This window comes from Eptatretus burgeri, chromosome 3 (genome assembly GCF_056783735.1).
Source record: "Eptatretus burgeri isolate ZD-2024b chromosome 3, Ebu_testis_v1, whole genome shotgun sequence".
In the NCBI taxonomy this organism is placed as follows: Eukaryota; Metazoa; Chordata; class Myxini; order Myxiniformes; family Myxinidae; genus Eptatretus; species Eptatretus burgeri.
In genome coordinates, this window is record NC_140963.1 from 21,053,871 (window position 1) to 21,076,370 (window position 22,500).

At 48.4% G+C, this 22,500-nt stretch overlaps 1 protein-coding gene across 8 annotated transcripts in view; it reads left to right on the forward strand.

Annotated features, from left to right (window-relative positions):
- Positions 1-22,500, forward strand: part of MIOS (meiosis regulator for oocyte development) — a 60,610-nt gene that overhangs the window by 19,958 nt on the left and 18,152 nt on the right. For all 8 annotated transcript variants that reach the window (XM_085872583.1, XM_085872590.1, XM_085872591.1 and 5 more), the window contains 2 exons: positions 18,518-18,676; positions 18,846-18,998. In XM_085872583.1, coding sequence (XP_085728709.1) covers positions 18,518-18,676; positions 18,846-18,998 — 312 coding nt within the window. The remainder of the gene's footprint in view (positions 1-18,517; positions 18,677-18,845; positions 18,999-22,500) is intronic.

The following is a 22,500-nucleotide window of genomic DNA, read 5'->3' on the forward strand; positions in this document are numbered from 1 at the left end:
CACCACGCGTTATAATTTATTGCTGAAATAATTTATATTTTATATATTATCACCGCGATGTACCGGGGGAATCCGCAGAAAAAATTAGTTACGTTCCAAGGGAAAACCCGCGATGAACCGGGGCGCGATAGGTGAACCGCGATGAAGCGGGGGTTGACTATATAGCTTTATAACCATTGACTGACACTGATATTAAAGATCGGTACCTTCCGGATGACATGGTGAGCTGAAATTTTGCATGCCAATGGATAATCGAAGCTGATACACCAGGAAAATCACGACTAACTGTGTCGTGACTGGTCGCTAATTGACCACGAACGCCAATAACTCGACCACATGACTTAGGGTCCTCCGTCTGACAAACCGTTTACTGAAGAGTCACATGACCTCCTTACTGGGAAATGAGCCCTCGGTACGTACTTGTGTTAACCAGATTAATTACATACTGGATCAGGTGCAGCCAAGCGGAACTGCCAAGTACGTACCGGCTACGAAGCAAATCTCTGGGGAATAATGTCCCGGCTATGATAGGGTGTGGGCAATGCTGCACCAATGAAGGAAAACATGAAAATGAGCTGGGAACATTTATTCACAGTGCATTGATTTACAACCAGAATGTGAGGAAAGTTATGTCGCACATTGAATGGGATTCGATGGGACTTGTCGATTACCTGGCCCATGGACGGGTGGCAGAGATGGTGGTGGTGGTCTGTTCTGTGATAGGCACATGATACCACTGGACCAATCATGTTCGGTGATGTACTTCGGGCTGCATAGCTAATACTCGGTGACCTCGGCTTCATTTTTTAACCCCCTAATTTTTGCTCGTGATAGCGAGCTAAAATATATAGCGAATTCAGTCATGTATACTAAGTATAATATTGCTGAGTTCCGTGGACAGTTGACGCTTCGTCTAGGAGGAGATATAAACACTTCACTCCTTTATAGTATAGATTCTCTGACGCCTTCAACTTCTTTGCTTGCGATTCTTCATCCATGTGGAATGATTTGGTTGGCAAAGATTTTACCAGAGAATAACAATGCTAGTTCAGTACAAAAAAGGGACTTTCCGTCTTGAGAGGGTATAGACCCCTCACCCCCGATAGATCTGCCCTTCACCCAAACACCTGGGAAAAATTTTTTCAATGTCTCATAACCCTACCCCCTCAACCCCACCCCCCCCCCCAATCAAAGGCTGATCCCCACATCATTCGTGTGCCCAGATTGCTGCTATGGATATCAGCGGCATGATTCGTGTATGCCTGCCTGCGCTCCAGTGTGTAAGCCGCCGTACATATTGTTATGAATCTGAAAGCCATCTGCACACAGACAGGCAGCAGTCCCCGCAGTTCAGTTATTTCGTTAAGTATGTGTGTATAGTTAGAATCCTTCCCCTGTGTCTAAAGGGAATTTCATGTGTGCGCTGCGGGTTTATTTTTTAGTTAGGTTTTCATCAACTACAACAACAACAGCGGACCGTTGCCTCGCTCCACCGTCGTCATTACGCATGTGGCCTTAGGTGAGGAGGTTGGCAGAGCTGCAATCGCCTCAGCTCCGACTCCGCCCCAGAAAGGTGGGAGTTGCCCTGCCTGCAGTGGGCCTGTCCAATGAGGGACGGCCAACGAATTGCGCGATGCAACCATCCAATCAGGAGGCGAGTGGCGAGGAAAGAAATCGCTCCCACCTCAAGAGTGGTTGTCAGGACGAGCTGGCAGAGTGATTGACGTGTTCGGTCTGGCGGTCTGGGTTTTGCCTCGGCTGGTGTCGCCGGATCAGGGGAAGCTTTTTCTGGTTTGATCGACGGTCACCTCTCGCCTCGTCCACCTTCATGCTGGTTGGCGTCTGTCGCTCCTTCCCTCATCCCTGGTGCTTGGTGCTGTGTTGTGGCGGTGGGTTCGAGTCCCGCCACCGGACAAGCTTGACCAGATCGCACGAGGGGTGGACAGGTGCAAGAGTAGGCTCTTGTCCTCAGCTCGCCTTCCCTCCGAGCTGAAGGGCCGAAATAAAGGCCCGACGGGGTCCATTCCGTGTGTGTGTGTGTGTGTGTGTGCGTGTGCGTGTGCGTGTGCGTGTGCGTGTGCGTGTGCGTGTGCGTGTGTGTGTGTGTGTGTGTGTGTGTGTGTGTGCGTGCGTGCGTGCGTGCGTGCGTGCGTGCGTGCGTGTGTGTGTGTGGCGTCCTGTAAGTAGAAACTGTTTAAGTGCCTTGTACATTGTAAATTGCATTTCATTTTATTCATAATTAAGTCTGCTCTGTGTCTCCCTCCCGATTATTGTAATAAACCCCTGTTAAATGTACCAGCTTGTTTCCTGTGCTTTCTCCCATTGACCCAGCACGGTGCGTATTGAGAATTAGTTAGGCCGTTCGTGCCGTAAATTGTTCATTTGGTCCGGCGCGGCTTTGGTAACTTCCGCTCGGTTTCGCCAGATCCGAATCTATGATAGCGACTCGTTTCAGGCAATGTCGGCCGAGGGTGTGGCTTCCCCGGTAGTTAGACGGCGTGGGTACTTAGGTAAATTGGAATTAGACAAGTGGACCCTACCTCACGCCATCAAAATATTGGCGACCACGGTCCTCTAAGTGAACCGTCGACTCCGGAGTTATCCGGGGTGACGACCTTTCAATTCCGGTGTTCGGTGGGAGACGGCCCGACTGCTCCCTCTCGCAGTCGTCCTCGCCACCGAACCCAGCTCCACAACAATATGTGGGTCAACACTGATAAGACAGCGAGTAGTGCACTGATGATGACAGCATTGGAGCCTTGACTCGGGAGGTGTGTACATTGACACAGGCAACAGGTGAGCGTGATCAGCCGTAAAGGGTCACTTCTACAGTGAAGCTGGAACAATTTAGACAAAATATTGTGTTTAATGGATTCACTGAATAGGAAACCTGTGCAAACAGAAGAGGGTTAAACATTATCTTACCTTAAGAAAATGGCAAGTGGAGACTGGAGACTGTACCTGGTGCAAAGTGTGGAAACCACCTGCCGTCACTGGTCTGTTTTGTGGTAGGCACTTGATAGCACTGGACCAATCATGTTCGGTGATGTACCTCGGGTTGCACAGCTAATACTCGGCGGCCTCGCCATCACTTTTAAACCCCCCTAACTTTTGCCCATTTGCTCATGATGGCAAGCTAAAAAATGATGGCAAGCCATCAAAGAAAATGATGGCTCATGATGCCAAGCTAAAAAGTGTAGCGATCCAGAGTCATCTACATTAAGTACAATATAGCTGAGTTTCGTGGACCATTAACGCTTCATCTAGGAGGAGATAATAAACACTTAGCTCCATTATAGTAGAGATGTGCAGCAGGGAAAGGAAGGAATCCGTGGGGTGCGACAAAAGACGAGCAACCTTACAAAAGCAGACATTGAGCAGAGTTATCCTGTATATCTTCTACAATCTTAACTTATGCTTGGACAGGTGCCATCGTGCACACACACACACACACACACACACACACACACACACACACACACACACACACACACACACACACGGAAGATTTGGTATAGCCCAGAGAGAAACAAAGTAGGTGAGGGAAAAGGACCTCTCAATACCTGGCGTGGTCGGCAGACCAAAGCAACCCAGAACGCTTTGGGAGAGGTAGGTGGGAGGAATACTGGGTGTGTCTAGAGTGTGGGAATGTGAAGTGTGGTGTAATGCAACATGGGGGTGCAGCATTGTGGAAGAGGAAAATGGGAATGTGAGTCAGTTTGTTCACTCCTTCGGATTCTGCCCGTAAAAGAACAGTCGGGCTTCGCCCGCGTTGATGTTCTTTAATGCATCCACAGCAGACAATATGGAGAGAAAGAAGGATGGAAGGAAAAAAAAATGTGTAAGAAGAAAGTCCCTATTCTATCTGTGTGTGTAAATGTCTGTACCGATTGAGGATCGCTCGAACGGAGCGGCCCCACCTCGTGACAGTGGTATTCGATTTCCTCCTTTCTCCGCTTGGTCACGGGGACTCACGACGCCTTTCGCTCCATGCTGACCACCTTGCTGACCACCTTACTGACTGCCTGCTTGCCGATCCCATCTGGCTCTGCATTCCTTCGGCAGCAGCAACGACAACCCCGAACACGAAGGCGAGCAGCAGCAGCAGCAGCGACAGTGATTTGGGCAAACCAGATGAACTTGAGCAAACGAGCAAGCTAACGGACTGCGACGAGCAAGCAGCCAGCCCCGAGCAGGCTGACTGAAAGAGTGACCAACCCAAAAGACACGAACTGACTCCACTCTGCCATTTTTATGGGCCAGGACGAAGGGAGGGGCTGAGAACCAGATCACAACAAGTTGCAGGCAAGATCCTGCTCCTCTATTGGTGAACATGGTAAAGTTTGGTGAGCAGGGTGAAGTCTGATGTGAGGTGGCAGTTGGGAATTGGCACACACACTCCAAAGGAACGATGTACTGTGCATTGTCGGCAGGAAGGGCTTGCAGCACGAGCATGCTGGAGATGCCCATAGCTTGTTGCTCAATCTTATTTGCATGGCATGCATGCTTGCTTGCATCGTTCGTATAACAGAAAGGAAAAGGTTAACGTGAAGGGAAAAGGGATTTGATAGGCCTAACGACGTGTCTCACACAATACATCTTTCCCCTTTTACCCACCAGATATATGGAAGGGACTAAGACGTATACTATTGATATAACTGCCTGGGGATCACTGTATGTTGTGTGCAATTGCCTTGGAGGCATGCGGTTTTACAGAACCGCAAATATATATATATATATATATATATATATATATATATATATATATATATATATATATATATATATATATATATATATATATATATATATATATATACATATATATATATTGTTGTAGATTCCCGCCCGTCGGCGTGCGAACGACCGCGTCTAACCAATAGCAGTCGCTTCGCCCACCGAACGGACAATCCAGTCGTGACTTTCTGGAACAACGCCAGAAACCAGTCACGGGTGGGTTTTTAATCCCACCACAGCCCAGGCCGTATTTTACCCGCGCGAAATAGGGTCAATCGCCGAATATCGATATACCAAAGTACCAAGCTGGTAACCTACCAAGGGACCGTACCTCGGCGAAGGCCTGCTTGGACACGAACCGCTTAAGCGGTCCGTTCCGTTCTGGGATAACCGAGCGGATATTATCGCCAGACCTCGCCAGACCCGATTTCTATTTATCGGCTGTTTAAAAACCAACTATATTCCGAGTGCAAGATGGGGCAGTTCACTGAGGGAATGGACGCAACGAACAGGTTTACATTCACACAATACAAGGACATTTATTATAATAAAGCATGTATGCAATTAAACAAGGCAAAACACGTATGCAATTATACAAGCAACAAAAGCACGACAAAAGAACTACAACCGTCTACTTATTATGTACAGTCACTTACACTTAACAGCAGTTCCTACTTATTAGACGGGCCCACGGACACACGTACGCACACACGCACACCCAAGAAATGGTGGCAGAGGCCTTTAATAACGAGCTCCAGCTCAGAGGACAGGTGAGCTGAAACCCAGAGCCTATCTCGAACCTCTCCACCTCGTGTGGTCTTCAAGTTGTTCAGACCCAGGCTCCAGCGAGAGCGAGCTGGATCCAATCGCCGAGCCGCGATCCTTCCTGAGCTCCCGCGAATCCTCCCGCGCTTCTCAACACGTGCTGGTGAGGCGAGGCGCCGATCCTTCCCGTCGATGCGTCGCTTCCCCGAGGAACCACCTCCACGAAGAGGTCGATGAGTCGCACCAAGCCGGGAACCAAAATGGAGAACAAAGAGCTCCACGAACCAAGAAGAAGAAGCCACCACTCTCAGCTCGAGCCGAGCGACCGGCTTAACTTCCTTCCAAACAGGGCAGCTTGAAGCAAAAAGCTCTCCTGAGCCAAGCAGAAGCCGAAGCTCACGGAACCGTCAAAGCAAAGAGCCTCGAAAAAGCCTCCTCCCGAGCCAGGCCTCAGCCGAAGCAAAAAGCTTCCGAAGGCCTCAACCCTAACGCAAGCCAAGCAGGGCCCGACGGTCTGCTGAACGGCTACTCTCAACTCCCTTCTCCAACTCTGCCCTCCAACTGTGCCCACGAACAAAAGAAAAAGATCTCCTCTTATCCTTCTCCCGCCCTTCCCCCGATCCCGGCGTGACTCGTGCCCTCGTGCTCCATCCCCCGCTCGGCCACGGGTGCGAGGGAGTTGTTGACATCGTGAGTCACGGGATGGCAGGGTGGTTCTTGCTCTTCGCAGAAGAGGGGGAGGGATGTCTCCATTGTTCGTTCCCTAACTAGTAAATCGATCCGCAGCGCATGTAATCGATTTCTGAACATTTAAACAATGAAAGGTGAGCTATCTAGGGAACAAGCACTTATCGACATAGCTAAGTAAAGGAATCTGTATGTTGTGTGCAATCGAATTCCCAAATGCGTAACTATATATATATATATATATATATATATATATATATATATATATATATATATATATATATATATATATATATATATATATATATATATATATATATACACATATATATATATATATATATATATATATATATATATATATATATATATATATATATATATATATATATATATATATATATACACACAGTCATGCGCCGCTTCACGACGTTCCGGGCAACGACGGATCGCATATACGACGGATCTGCCAGCTCTGAAAAAAAAAAAAAAAATGAAAAAAAAATGTAGCTGAAAAATTCCTATCGCCGAGTGATGTAGCCGACGTAGCGCTGCCAGTCGTATAAAAATAGCACTTACAATTATGTACGCTGTACAGTACATATTACTTCATAATGATAATAAACGACAGTGTGGCCCTGTTATAATGCGATCGTTGAGGTCCATAAAATGTCATCGTGAAAAAAGCAGGGTCGTGCTAAATCGGGATTCAAGGAAATCGGCTTTCAAACTGAACCAATGTTTGCACGTTTAGCTTCCAGCAAGTAAATTACCCTTAAATTGAAGAATTCCGCGAATAAATCGTTGTTCCAGTCGAAATTAAAACACAAATTTCTTTTCTGTGAAGCTTTTCATGTTGTTAAAACAATCGCACTGTTCCGAATAATATATCACAATTGACAGGAGCTCGTTTCTTCATTTATACATTATAACATCGATGCAATGATAACGTATTTATTCATCTTTCTATAATCGATGTGAGAGGACATTGTAAGCTGCTGCAAACAACACCGATGGCCGTCATGAACAGGACAAAGGTAAAACTAACGTGTCTTCCGTCTCTCTTGGATGTGTATTACAATTGCCGACAGTATTCAGTACAGTAACATGCTGTACAGGTTTGTATCCGAGGAGCAATAGGCTATACCATATAGCCTAGGTGTGTAGTTTTGTGTAAGTACGATGTTGGAAAACGAAAAAAAAAATGATGTTCGAACAACGACGACGTCGCTAAACGACACGTTTCTCAGAACGTAACCCCGTCATTAAGTGGCGCATGACTATTTTATATTTTTACGAATTTACGCCCGCCGGCGTGTGATCGGCCACGTAACTCAAATTGCGACACGTCGCCCACCGGAACGGACAATTCAGTCGTGACCCTCCGGGAACTACCGCCAGGAGCCAGTCACGGGTGGGGGTTTAACCTCACCACGATCGTGCCAATTGCCCACCCGCGCAGGATAGGGTTGCTCGCCAAATTCGACCTACCTAAGTACCTGTGCGAGTGGTCGACCGGGCGATCGCACCTCGCCGCAGGTCGACTTCGGACACGGGCCACTTAAGCGACCCGTTCCGTACTATCGGGATAACCGAGCGGTGTTATTCGTCGACCTCGACGGTTCGATTAATTATCGGGCGTATTCAGCCCACTATCAATCCCTTACGTGATGCAAGATGGAACTTTCAAACAGAGGAAAGGACGCAACGAAACTGGAAACAGTTTGACAAGCAAGCACTTTATTTTCACACACAGACATGCATGTAAGGCAGTAATGCAATGTGCAGCAAAAAGGAAAATGCAACCAAAGCAAAAGCACTACTACCGACTATAATTATTTACAACACTTAAACAATTATACTTGTCGGGACTCGGCGCCACATCATGCATTCAAAATAAACAGGAAAGACCTCTCCATAGGCAGGGAGGTAGACGGGGTCCGTGGACCAAATGTGCGTGGAACCTGGAGGAGCGGCCAGGTCCACGAGACCGAAAAGGTCTTACCCGCGTCCTCGTGACGGCGGGTAAGCCGCAATATCCGCGCAGCTGCGCCCCGACTCCGTGCCCCTGGCGTGGTCGGTGAGCCCTCTCTGGCGTGCTCTGCACCAGCACAGTTGGGTCGGCACCACGGTTAGGGTGGGAAATGAACGGGGCCACTGGCACTATCTCAGCGCGGATGGGGGCGGAATTGTTGATGCTCAGGGTCGAGCGAGGGGAATGGCTGGCTGGCTTGGTCGCTTGTGAAAGCGAAGGTGGGTCGATTCCCACGACGAGATGAGACCAGCGACCAGCGACGAGACGACACCACACTACAACTCTCCAACCTCGACGACCACCTCCGTCTTCACTCGACCCCCTCCCCCCGCGAGTCGCCTTGTGCTCGCGTCTTTATAGACCAGAGGAGGAGCCTGTATGCAGATTTTAGGATCAAAACGCGATTGGAGGCGGGACCACGCCACCCTCTGTTCAGCCATTGGTGGGCCAAAAAAGGGGCGTGAGCCGCTTTTGATCCGAATTCCTTCCTGAGAGGAATTCACATCCATCGCGCTTGGAGGCGGGGCCACGCCGCCCGACGTTCAGCCATTGGTCGGGCAAAAAGGGGCGTGAAGCCTTCCTGATCCGAATTTTTCCCTGAGAGGAACGCATTCGTACCCGCGGCTCGACGCGTTCGGCATCAATTACCGAACGGGCCCTAGACAGCACGACGTTTGGTGTTGACTGGTGGTGTGGTCGATGGTTGTGGAAGGAGAAAGGCGCAGGTGGTGGGGGGGTTTGCTGTGGTGGTTTGGTGGTTGGCAGGCGTCGTTTGGGAATGGCGGTGAAGCAATGTTTGCGGCATGGAGTTTTGGAGGTAAAGAGGCAAAGGTGGTGGTGTTTGAGTTGTTGGCAGCGTAATGGTCCAAAATAACAATAGAGAAAGAAAAATGGCTAACTCAAAGCGTCGCAGCCCGGATGAATCACACATATTCCCTCTAAACAACAGGTGTGGGCAAACTACACATGAACTTATCGATATATCTCACCTGAAGACCCTTTATGGTGTATTGCGAATTTCCACAGCCGTAACACTACCCCCTCCCCTTTTACAGACTCGTCCCGAGTCGTCAAATTCTCGTGTGCCATCATGTGTCGTTCTCCCTGAGTACGTTTTACCTTCGGATCCCTGAGTGCGACATTCATGGTATTCGTGTCCCCAAAATAAATAACCTTCGGGCTGAGTAACTAACTAAACAAACCCGCTCATTCAGACGACTTAAATAAATTGCCGGCGCTAAGACATACATGCCGAGGGCGCACTCATATTTACAGTACATCTTAACCTTAACCTTACAATTTACACTACTCCATGGCCCAGGATCTATGGACTCTGCAAGAAAAACAAGTCACAAGCAGGGGGCCAGGCTGCTTAAGCACAGTCCAAGGCCTCCCCGTTTTGACATGAACGCAGTGAACTGGCAAACGTTGCACGGGCTGCCAGTGCAGTCTCCGTGCCAGCTCAAGTGGCACACACAATGAACACAACGGCGCATGTATGGATGGATGGATGGATGGATGGACGTAAACACAGTGCACGGGCCGCCACTCCAGGCCCGTGTTGTAGCTGTCAACAGGGCAGTCATCGCAAACTGCGCAAAGATCCTGACACACATGGCAATGAACAGCGGGGGGGGGGGGAATGCAAAACAGCACGGGGGCAAAAGATGACGAGGGCAGTCAGCATGGATGGCAAAAGCAGGCAGGCAAGGCATGGCATTACAAGGCCGCTGTAGCACAAACAGTCGGCAGTGAAGCTGACCGGCACAGGCCTTGAAGCAAACAGCCGGCAGACGATCCGACCGGCAGAGGCCTTGCAGCAACAGCCAGCCGATGAAGTGGCCGGCACAGGCCTTGCAGTAAACAGCCAGCAGATGAAGTTGGCCAGCACCTTGCCTTGAGATGGAGGTTGGTGGAGGGAGGGCGGTGGTGCTGGCCACTCGGAAGGCGGGCTCGGACCTGCCTGACTGTCTCCCTCCCAACCATTCGCCTTTGCCTTTCTCTGTCCATACTCACCCCCTTAATTTGTCAAAAACCAATTTCGCCCCAACTTTTTTTGTTGTTTTTATTTTTTTTCTTCACTTCCCCACTAGAAATCGTCCCCTAACCCCCTTTCCTGTCATTGTTCGGCTAACCTATCGTCTCCTAGCCTACTCCCAACCCCTACGTTCCCTTCCTGGAGGGGAATGAGGGAGAGCTAGCGTGCTGTGTCGAGGCCCTACTCAAGCCTCAGGATGGCCTCCTCGGAGTTCAAAAATCTTTACCCAAAGTGGGTCCAGCATCCCACAACGAGAGCGAAGGGATGGCTGGTGCGGAGGGGTACACTTCCAAATCTACCCTAACCATTAACTCTTAATCTACCCCGGGGCTTTCAACAAGCTCCTCTCGCTTAAACTATCGGTTCTAACAACGAAGATTCCCGTCGCCTGTGTTGGTGTCCTCACAATTTCGGGCCATGCCCCCCAATTTTCCGCCTGTGCCCTCGCATGGTTTTGTGGCTGGGACGCGTGCTCCCTTGGCAGGAACTACCCTCTGCCGATTCCCCAACGATGGCATCCCCGGTCACTACGCTGCCTCCGAGCCTACCAGCTCCCTTAACACCGGGGAGTGCCCTCCATGGCGACTTCCCTGAAATGCTCACGTGACAAGCTGGCTTCCCGGGCCCCTTTCCGAGGGTCACCCGTGCCCACGACACTGCCCACGCGGCCAATGGGGCCCCCGCATCATGCGGGCGCACCCGTGCCCACTACGCTATCCCGGCCCCCCCATGGGCCCTTGGCCTACCGCGGCCGATGTGCCCGGGGTACCCACTCAGCGATACTCGCCTTTCGCAGCCACGCTCCCAGCCCGTCAACAGGGCTCCTGCACCCCTCCAAGCGGGTTTAGAGCTTACTTCCCCACCAACAACAAAACGACCTCCATTTTTGTCAATTTGACGAACCCAGCTAACTCACTCTACACTGACCCGGGGTCCCTTGGGTGGGAATCACTCCTCCCCCCAATCACTCATCGCACCATGCATACTACATTCGCTCCATACGTACAGACCCGCTGGCCTCACCCAGTCAACATGCCTCCATTCATTTCACTCCAATGCTGATCTCTACCATCCTGCTCACTACGTCCCCTAACTAACTCGTGCTCCCTCGTCATCCCTTCCACGACAGCACGTTCCTTTTAACCTACGTAGCTAAGCTACGTCCCCTCTACACATCCAAGTCTGTCTCTGTCTCCAAATATCCCATTTTCCAACCTAAATATCAACTAACATCCCTCTACCTAATCCATTCCACGGGCCCATGAGGACTTACCCCTGCCCCATGAAGCCGGTCGAGCTAAGCTCACCCTTCCCCCTAACTAGTGCCATCCTGTGCCCGGATCAAGCGGATCTTCCACCCCTCGCCCAAGGAATCCTGTTCACCCGAAAGCGAGGCTGGCTTTTTTTTTTAATTTCATTTTTTTAATGCGTGCAGCACCAGCGCGGCAACTCGCAACCTGCGCTCTTGCACCTTGCCCGTGAAGTCATGCAGCTGTTCGCATCCCTCGTCCCTCTTGGACGGCACCATCCGGCAGGGATTCACCCTCCTGCCGGATTCCAACCCTACACGCAGCCATGACGCCACTCTGCGCATTAAAAAAAACAAGCGCCGCGTTTTGAGGGGTTCCCCACGCGAACACATGTGCTCTGCCCATTGGAGCTTAACACAAGCTCGCGTGGAGAACCCGTCCGATCCAAATCCGTAATCCTGCCTAACCTTTGTCCGTACACGGGATCGGCAACATCCACCGCTGGCGTTTCTGGACCGGGTTTCACTCCCGCAAGCGCGCACGTGGTGGCCTCGTGCGCTGCACGGCACAAACCTCGCGCTCGCTGCAGTGTAAACCCGGCGCGGTCCCCAAAACAGTTACGGCCGCTACTCGGCTGTTGTCCCTCTGTCGCCGTCGTACTCTCGCGCTCAAGATCCATTCAACCCACGCACACCTGCATCTCACGACACTCACACTTCTCTCCATGACATTCACACCGGGAGACGTGGCTGCGTGCTCCCGCATGCCGACCCTCGTCTCCCTTACACACAGCGACCTTACACACGCTGTTCCTCTCACACTCGGCCGCTCACTCGCACACGCGGTGACACTAACACGCGGTGCCTCATCCAAACGCACCGCGTGCTGGGAAGCACGCACTCCGGCACACTCGTGACCACACCACTCGCACACGGGGGCACGCTCACACCTTTCACCACACACACCGGGACAATCACACTGGGGATTAGTGCCACTACAAGGGGTCCCGGGGCCTCCATACCCCCCACGCTCCTCGTGCACCTGTCCGCAGCACTCGCCCCTCAACTCCGCGAAGCACGACCGGACCCACCTGGTCATGACCAGCTTCAAGGGAGCACGGCGTCTCCCTCCATTCCCGAAGGAGGCTATCCGGCTGCTTGCACCGGGTCCCAAAAGAGTCCGCCACCTCCTCCTCATGGTTCTCCACTACCTTAATGTGTGTGTGCTCGTTTTTCACCCCGTCTTTATCGTGCAGTCTCTCCTCTACTTTTTCTATCTCCCGAGTCTCTCTACATTTTATTTCTGTTGCCTCTTCGTGTCTATTTAATTCAGTCTCGACTCGGTCTATCTCCCGTGTCTCTGCCAATACTTCCTTTTCCTTCGTCGTTTCTGTTATTTCCATCGTCTCCATTTTTATTTGTGTCTCCTTAATCAGAGTTTGCCCTAATTGTTCTTTCATCCGACGAGTGGTGTCAATCAAGTCCTGCAGCACTAACATTACTCCTTGTGGTGCTGTCACACATCCCACCTTATTGCGTTGTTCTACTTCCTGGCTCTTTTTGAGTCGTTCCTCCCCTCGGAACTTTTTGAGATGTTCGTTCTCTTTCCGGAGTTTTTCAATCTCTGTGGACGCCAATTCTGCTTCCTCCTCGAGTTGGTTAACTTCAACCTCGTTTAGTTGTTGTTTTCTCTCCCACTGTTCCTCCTGCTCTTCATTTTCCAATCTCATTGTTTCTTTCAATTGGCTCATTTCCTTCCTGTGTTTCATTCGCTGTTCTCTCACTACTCTTCCTTGTTTCCTCTTCTGTCCTCCAGTTTCATGGTTTGCTTCATTTGGTTAATCTCCTTTTTGTGTTTCATTTGCTGCTCTCTCATTACTCTTCTTTGTTTCCTCTCCTGTCCTTCCATCTCCAGTTTCATGGTTTGCTTCATTTGGTTAATTTCCCTTTTGTGTTTCATTCGCTGTTCTTTGTCTATCTCCTCGCACTCCAGCCTTGCCTTTTCTTGCAATTGGTCAACCTCGGCTTCATGTTCTTTTTGTTTTCCATCCCATTGTTCCTCTCGTTCTTCCCTCTCCAATCTCGTTGTCTCCTTCAATTGACTGATTTCTCCTTCCTGCTTCATTCCTTGCTCCTTCACTTTCTCCTCGTACTTCAACCTATTTTTTTCCTTTTGTCGTTCAGTTTCGAATTCATACTCTTTCAGTTTTTTATTCCACTGTCTTTCCTGTTCCTCATTCTGCAATCTCGTTATTTCCTTCAATTGACGGATTTCTTTCTCCTGTCTCATTCCCTGTTCTTTGTGTTTTCTATTCCACTGTCTTTCTTGTTCCTCATTCTGCAATCTCGTTATTTCCTTCAATTGGCTGATTTCCTTCTCTTGTCTCATTCCTTGTTCTTTCAGTACTCTTTCTTGTTCCTCATTCTGTAATCTGGCCTTCGCTTCCAGCTGTTCGATCTGTACAGTGTGGTTCCTTAACGTTTCATTCTCTGCTCTCGTTCTTTCTTCTTTCACCATCCTCAACTCGTTTTGTAATTCTCTCTCTTTGTTTTGGTGTTTCTGTAACTCAGAAGCTTTCTTTTCCAATTCCTTTCTCATCTCCGCACACTCCGACTTCGCTTTGGCTTCTAATTGTTCAATCTGCTCAGTGTGGTCCCTTAAAGTTTCACTCTCTGTCTCCGTTCTTTCCTCTTTCAACACTCTCAGTTCGTTTTGTAATCCCCTCTCTTTGGTTTCGTGTTCCAGTATCTCATAAGCTTTTTCCCATTTTCCCTCCCTCTCTTCATCCCTTTCCTTGCACATCTTATCCCTTTTCCTGCTCATCTCATCATACTCCAACTTTGCTTTTTCCCTTTGTTGTTCCTGATATTTCTGTTCTCTTTTTGCCTTCTCTTCTAGTTTTCCCTGCCATCTCATTTCTTTCTATTGTTCTTTCCAGGCTTTCTTTGTCCTGATTGCCTGATCTTACCTCTTTCTTTAGTTGCTCTACTTCCAAATTGTGTTTCCGTTTTTGCTCTTCCAACTTTTTTTTCCATTCTTCCTCCAATTGTTTCTGAAGCCCGACAATGTCCGCCTGTCTCGCCTGCCATGCCCACGTGGTTTGAAACGGTTGTTGAGAGCGCTCGCCTCGTGTCGTGCCGTTCGTTGCGCTACAAATAGCAGCCCACTCACACCTCATGCCGCGCTGAAGTGCCGCCGCGCCGCCATCTTGCGACTCCGTTTGCCGGCAAAGTTCGTGCTCAGAATATGAGGGTGAGCTCCCCCACGGATTGTAATTAGCGGTGGCGTAATAAAAAGAACCCTCCCGGGTCATGGATCCTACATTACTACACATATTCATTTCTACCCCCGGCACCCGCTCGCCTTGAAACTCCATCTTATTTCTCGTAAGGGATTAAATTTGGCTCGCTCGTAATTTGGGGGGAACGGGGGGGGGTCGCTTCGCACACCCCTGGTCCGATCCCCGTGAATTTAGCCTGGAGACGGGAGAGTTTGTTTCCCGCTCGCTGACACCAATGTTACGAATTTACGCCCGCCGGCGTACAATCGACCACGTAACTCAAATCGCGACACGTCGCCCACCGGAACGGACAATTCAGTCGTGACCCTCCGGGAACTACCGCGAGGAGCCAGTCACGGGTGGGGGTTTAACCTCACCACGATCGTGCCAATTGCCCGCCCACGCAGGATAGGTGTGCTCGCCAAATTCGACCTACCTAAGTACCTGTGCGAGTGGTCGACCGGGCGATCGTACCTCGCCGCAGGTCGACTTCGGACATGAACCGCTTAAGCGGCTCGTTCCGTGCTGCAGGGATAACCGAGCAGAGTTATCGTCGACCTCGACGGTTCAGATTACTTATCGGGTGTTTCAACCCACTATCAATCCCTTACGTGATGCAAGATGGAACTTTGAAACAGAGGAAAGGACGCAACGAAACGGGAAACAGTTTGACAAGCAAGCACGTTATTTTCACACACAGACAAGCATGTAAGGCCATAATGCAATGTGCAGCAAAAAGGAAAATGCAATCAAAGCAAAAGCACTACTACCGACTATAATTATTTACAACACTTAAACAATTATACTTGTCGGGACTCGGCGCCACATCATGCATTCAAAATAAACAGGAAAGACCTCCCCATAGGCAGGGAGGTAGATGGGGTCCGTGGACCAAATGTGCGCGGAACCTGGAGGAGCGGCCAGGTCCACGAGACCGAAAAGGTCTTACTCGCGTCCTCATGACGCGATGGCGGGCAAGCCGCAATATCTGCGCAGCTGCACCCAGACTCCGTGCCCCTGGCGTGGTCGGTGAGCCCTCTCCGGCGTGCTCCGCGCCAGCACGGTTGGGTCGGCACCACGGTTAGGATGGTGAATAAACGGGGCCACCGGCACTATCTCAGCGTGGATTGGGGGGGGGGGGAATTGTTGATGCTCAGGGTCGACCGAGGGGAATGGCTGGCTGGCTTGGTCGCTTGTGGAAGCGAAGGTGGCTCGATTCCACGATGAGACGAGCCCAGCGACCAGCGACGAGACGACACCACACTACAACTCTCCAACCTCGACGACGACCTCCGTCTTCACTCGATCCCCCGCGAGTCGCCTTGTTCTCGCATCTTTATAGACCGCAGGAGGAGCCTGTATGCAGATTTTAGGATCAAAACGCGATTGGAGGTGGGGCCATGCCACCCTCTGTTCAGCCATTGGTGTGGCAAAAAGGGGCGTGAGCCTCTTTTGATCCGAATTCCTTCCTGAGAGGAACGCATTCATACCTGCGGCCGACACTTTCGGCATCAATTACCGAACGGGCCCTGGACAGCACGACGTTTGGTGTTGACTGGTGGTGTGGTCGATGGTTGTGGAAGGAGAAAGGAGCAGGTGGTGGGGGGTTTGCTGTGGTGGTTTGGTGGTTGGCGGGCGTCGTTTGGGAATGGCGGTGAAGCGATGTTTGCGAGATGGAGTTGTGGAGGTAAAGAGGCAAAGGTGGTGATGTTTGAGTTGTTGGCGGCTTAATGGTCCAAAATAACAATAGAGAAAGAAAAATGGCTAACTCAAAGCGTCACAGCCCGGATGAATTGCACATATTCCCTCTAAACAACAGGTGTGGGCTAACTACACATGAACTTATCGATATATCTCACCTGAGGACCCTTTATGGTGTATTGCGAATTTCCACAGCCGTAACAATATATATATATATATATATATATATATATATATATATATATATATACACATACATATATATATATATACACACATACATATCTATATATATATATATATATATATATATATATATATACACATACATATATATATATATATATATATATATATATATATACACATACATATCTATATATATATATATATACACATACATATATATATATATACACATACATATCTATATATATATATATATATATATATACATATATATTGAAAAACAAGGATTAATTTGAAGCAACCTTTATTTTTTTCATCTTTTCTCTCTGAAGAGTTTTTGTGTTTTACGATAAGACAGACAGACAGACACACAGACGGCCTTAGCTTATTATACGAGGGCTGTATCAAAAGTTGTGAGCACGTTTATTGTCCAGTAAAACAAAGGTACATGTTAGAAAACTGATATCAATAGTAACTGGACATCCCACATTACTTTTCAACAAAATCTCCAGAACAATCCACGCATTTCTGCCAGCACTGCACGAGTTGAATAATCCGCTGCAGTAGAAGTCAATTCCAACACTTTACAACCAGCTACACATGGCTATCTGGACTGCCTATTCATTTTCAGTGTTGGCCTCTCATGTGATCTTTCAAGGATCCGAACAGATGGTAGTCCTAAGTCCGGACTGTAGGGGGCATGGGAACATTTCCCAGCCATTCTTTGAAATTTCCTCCATTGTCAGGCATGCAGTGTGAAGTCTGACATTGTTATGTTGAAAGACTACAGCTTTTTCCATCAGGCGCTTTTCCGGAAGTACACGTTTTGGTTTCTTGAGCATCTGAACGTAGCGAACCACATTGATGGTTTTCACTTTTGGCAGGAAATCAACCAGTGTGCATCCCTCGGCATTCCAGAAGACGGTTCCCATAACTTTGCCAATGGAGGGTAGTCTTTTGGCCTTCTCTTTTTTGTCGATGTGGAGTGATGCCATTCCATGCTTTGCTGCTTCGTTTCTGGGTCGAAATGGTGGAACCAGCTTTCATCACCATTCATGATATGGAACAGAAAGTCATCGCCCTCGGCAGCATGTCATTGAAGCAACTGTGATGACACAGCCATGCGTGTATTTTTGTGTTCTTCCTAAAGCAAATCGGGGAACCCAACGGGAACAAACTTTCCGATATCCCAGGGTCACTATCATCCCGTGTACGGCATGGTGTCCTGTGCTAAGTTGCACTGCGATCTCCCTCACCATCACCTTTCGGTCCTCACTGATGGGCGCATCAATTTTCTACTTGTTACATTCAGTTGTGGCGCTTCTCAGCCAACCACAGTGTAGCTGATCTGTGCTTCCGTCTTTGAAGTGTTTGACCCACCTTGACACTGCTCGCGCCCAGGTATGCATCTCCTTATACCTGACTCAACTGGCTATAGATATCTGCAGCCGAGTTCTCCTTCACAAGGAATTCATTCACTGCATGTTGGCAAAATTATACATCAGTGCCACCAATTTTGTCACAATGGATTGTGGGAACACCAGTGGTGGGCATGTGCCGAGCCTGTGCTTATACTGTAGTGGATTGATGGATTGGTTTCACTAATAATTAGTGTTCTGCTATATTCGGCACAAACGTGAGGAATCCACTGATGCTCATGACTTTTGGTACGGCCCTCGTATTAGATCATACATTCATTGTTATAAACCATTATTTGTAATATTACAAGCTGGTTCACAAACCATTAACTGCAATGTAGTTGGTTTATTGAGATAAAAATATTCCTCCCTATTATGGCTCCCCAACCGAAATCCTGACCCATCTCTCGGTCACAGCTTTTCCGGTATCTCGACAAGCTCACCAATGAGATGAAAGAATCGGGGAATCTGGAAGGAATCTTGCTCACTGGCCTGACCCAGGATGGTATAGACCTTATGGCAAGCTATGTAGATCGCACAAGTGATGTGCAGACGGCAAGCCTTTGCATGTTACAGGTAAGTTCCTTTGTTGAGAAATTATTTTTACCTTGTATATTAAAGACACAAAATTTGCACATTTTCATTTACAGCAAATGTTTCTGTACATGTGTGCATGCATTGCGTACTAAATATAAGACCCAGGCACCGGAAGTCTGGCACTGAGCATGCCAATGTCACCCTTCAGGCAGCATCTAATGAGGTCATAGAAGAGGCACGAGTACAGCACTGGGTGGAGAGTTATCGTGATCTCCTCGATGCTTGGCGTTTGTGGCACAAAAGAGCTGCTTTTGACATTCATCGCAGCAAACTTGACCCAGCAGCCAGGCCGTTGCAGCAGGCAAGACTCGTCAGTCCGTGGCAGGATACAATGTGTCATTATATTGTCATCATAGGCTGACAGGATGGCCTCGAGCAGTGATCTTCACTATTTTATTTTTTTGAGGGGGGCCACTTTTGCCAATAAGGCATCAGTGTGAGAGCCACCACACAGCCTGCACGACACAATAATGGCTGCTATTAGGCCCCGCCTCCACATACCCTTCTTCGTTGTGGTTAACTGGGCTGCAAGCAGAATTGTTTACAAACTGCAACCACATCCTGATGTAGTTGTGTTATTTTTATGCTTCACGTTGGAACACTCATTTGAAACCATTGCGTTAATCTGATAATGTTTATGGTGGATTATAATGGGGCGTTTTCACATTTGTGTGTCAGGGGCCAAGCTGTTAGGCCACCAGTGGTTCACGACCCGTGCGATGAAGAACGGGCCTAGAGGTACGCGTACTCACCTCTAAGTTGTCCAGCCTGGGTTAAAATCCCAATCCAACTATAAACTGTCATCCCGGTATTTCACAGACAGGGTGATTCATCAATGTGTTTGCCGTCCCGCAGATGGACGTTAAACTGGGCATCCCATATGCCAGCATTAGTTGGTGGATATTAAAAACCCCATGAAGTCCTCATGAAGAGTAGGCGAGCTATCTCCGGTACCCTGAATAAATTACAAATTCCTTCCCCAACTTGCAGAGGGCATTGCATCAGCAGCACAGCCTAGGCCTCAGCCAATGATGCTGCCCTGCAGCTTTGTGCTGCATATGAAAGAAGATCATCATCGTACAAAACGATTCCTTTTTGCAGTTTTAATAATATTTATTTTGATAACCTGGTATCTTGATGTCTAATAATTATTTAATTTAAGGGATTTTGAGAGCAGGCAAAAATTGTTCATTTGAAGTTGATTATATCTTCACAGATAATGTGAAGATGATGATGAAGAGATTATCATGATGATGAAGAGATTACAAAATAGCTTTTATTTAATTACTCTATTCTGTTTTTTTTTCTGTTTGATAGTAATTTGACCAAGGACTCTGACCAAGGATCTGAGACAGAGACTTGATTCCTTTGGTACCAGGTCTCTTCGGAGAATCCTTTGCAATCACTGGTCAGACTTTGTGTCCAATGAGCGGTTGCTGAGAGAGACTCAAATGAGATTTGTTACCTGCATAGTCCGTGAGCGTCAGCTGCGGCTGTATGGACATGTGGCTCATTTTCCTGACGCTGATCCTGCTCACCAGATTCAATCAGCAAGGGAGTCTCGTGAGTGAAGGAGGCCAATGGGCCGACCACGTGCCTCGTGGTTGCAGCAGGTTGATCGGCATCTCAAGGAGATGGGGATGGGCCAGGCATCTGCCTGGGGGATGGCCAGACGGAGGCCCCTGGAGTACCGGCGGAAAGTGGACGCAGCAACGCGCTGCTCTGACTCATGCTCCCATACCTGACCTGATAGTAGTTTGTTTTTGATTGACTGTTTTGTCCATTCAAATTTATTGTATAATCTATCTATAATTCCAGGTGTGTGTGTGTGTGTGTGTGTGTGTGTGTGTGTGTGTGTGTGTGTGTGTGTGTGTGTGTGTGTGTGTGTGTGTGTGTGTGTGTGTGTGTGTGTGTGTGTGTGCGCGCGTGTGCGTGTGTGCGTGCGTGCGTGCGTGCGTGCGCCTGCGCGTGACCGCTGTTTCTCGACAACCACCAGTCCGATCTAATTGAAACTTGCCAGGTATATTGCTGGGGCCCTGTGGATGTGCCTTTTCAAGGTTTGATATTAATCGGACAAGTGCCTCCTAAGTTATGGCCATTTATTGACCAACCAACAGGACACGGTGCTGCGTAGGCGTGGCCGATGGGGAAGAGAACCTCAGCCGCGTTCCCCATTACGGGTTACAATGTACGGACTTCTGGATAGTGATGACTTTGTGTATTCTAATAATTTCTCGATTTCTTATGCGCATTTACAGATAAACACAATGCCCCAATCCAGTCGTCATTTACGAGAGCGAAGGAACGGCCTGTGTGGTTGTATGAAAGTTTTTTTTTTCTCTTCTCTTTGTGTTTTTCCTTGCGATGACATTGCGAAAAGGCAAAATACGTTGGCGCTAATTAAATCATTGGCCATTAAAACTAAATTGCGAATAATCGTAACTGCGATATGCGAACTTCCGGACAGTGAGGACTTAACTTCCGGACTTCTGGATAGTGACGACTTACTGTATTCTATCTCGATTTATCGACTTACTGTATTTTTTTTATGATGGTGACGATTTTCTTAAACACAATGCCCCAATCCAGTCGTCGTTTACGACAGCGAAGGAACGAAGCTGCGCATCGTGCACACGCAATGGAATCTAACGAAGCACGAGCTGCTTGCTTGACACGCGACGCTTACGCGTGTGACGCGTCGTGCAGCTGAAACAGATGAAGAACGAAACGGATTTCCATTTTGCATTCCATCCAATCACTTATCGATCTGACATTGATGCAAGTTACTTTTTATTTTTTTTGTATGTATGGCCACGCACGTATGGGCACACATATACAGCCAGCCACGTACGGGCACGCGAGAGCAAAGGAACGGCCTGTGTGGTTGTTGTTTCTGGCACGTGGCTTGAAAGTTTTTTTTTTTGTTTGTTTCTTTGTTTTTGCACGTACGGCCACGCACGTACAGGCACGTACTAGTTATATTAATGTGAGTTCCCTTATAAGGGACTTTAATCCAGGGGAGTCCATTGAGCCCATCAGGTCTTCGCAATGATACCAACCTATGGCTATTTGTCCGTGTTCTATCCTTTTTCAATGTTGAGAATCGAGCAAGGAAGCAGCACATACCATTCTTGGTCTTTGTTATGACTCGGCCAGGGTTGGGTTTGAACCGCTGACCTCCCACTCTCAGAGCGAAGGCTCGAACCAAGATGCTACCACATAGCCTAGTTAGGTGTACAAGGTTAGAATAATATTTCTCTTATATTATTGGGTAGTCAATCTAGTCTACCCTTATTAATTATCAGTATTTCCGTCGATATGTTTCTCTGTCTCTGTCTTTCTGTCTGTTCGGTCCAGTGCTGCGTTAATACAATGGTGATTTCGATGAAACTTGGTTGGTAGGTTCATACCATGACCAAGTTGTGTGCAAATGAGAACCGTTGCTATGGACCCATCCGTTGCCGAGCAACAGGACTTTGAAATTTTTGAAAAATCCTTAAAAAAAATTTTTTTCAAAATTCAAAAATCGGGCCACGAGCGACTGTGGGCAGTACCTTCAGCCATATTGTCAAAAAATTGCAGCTGGATCCTATGAAAACTGTCGGAGAAGATAGACTTTGAATGAACCCTGGTCGAAAACAATAAAAAAAACGAAGTTCGTTATATCTCAGAGACTGAGTCAGATATACATGAAACTGGTATGGTAGGTTCATGGTATGTCCTAGTTATGTGTGAGAAAGAACCGTTGCTATGGACGCTTTTGTTGGCTAGTAACGGCTGAAAACAGACGAAATTCGACTTGA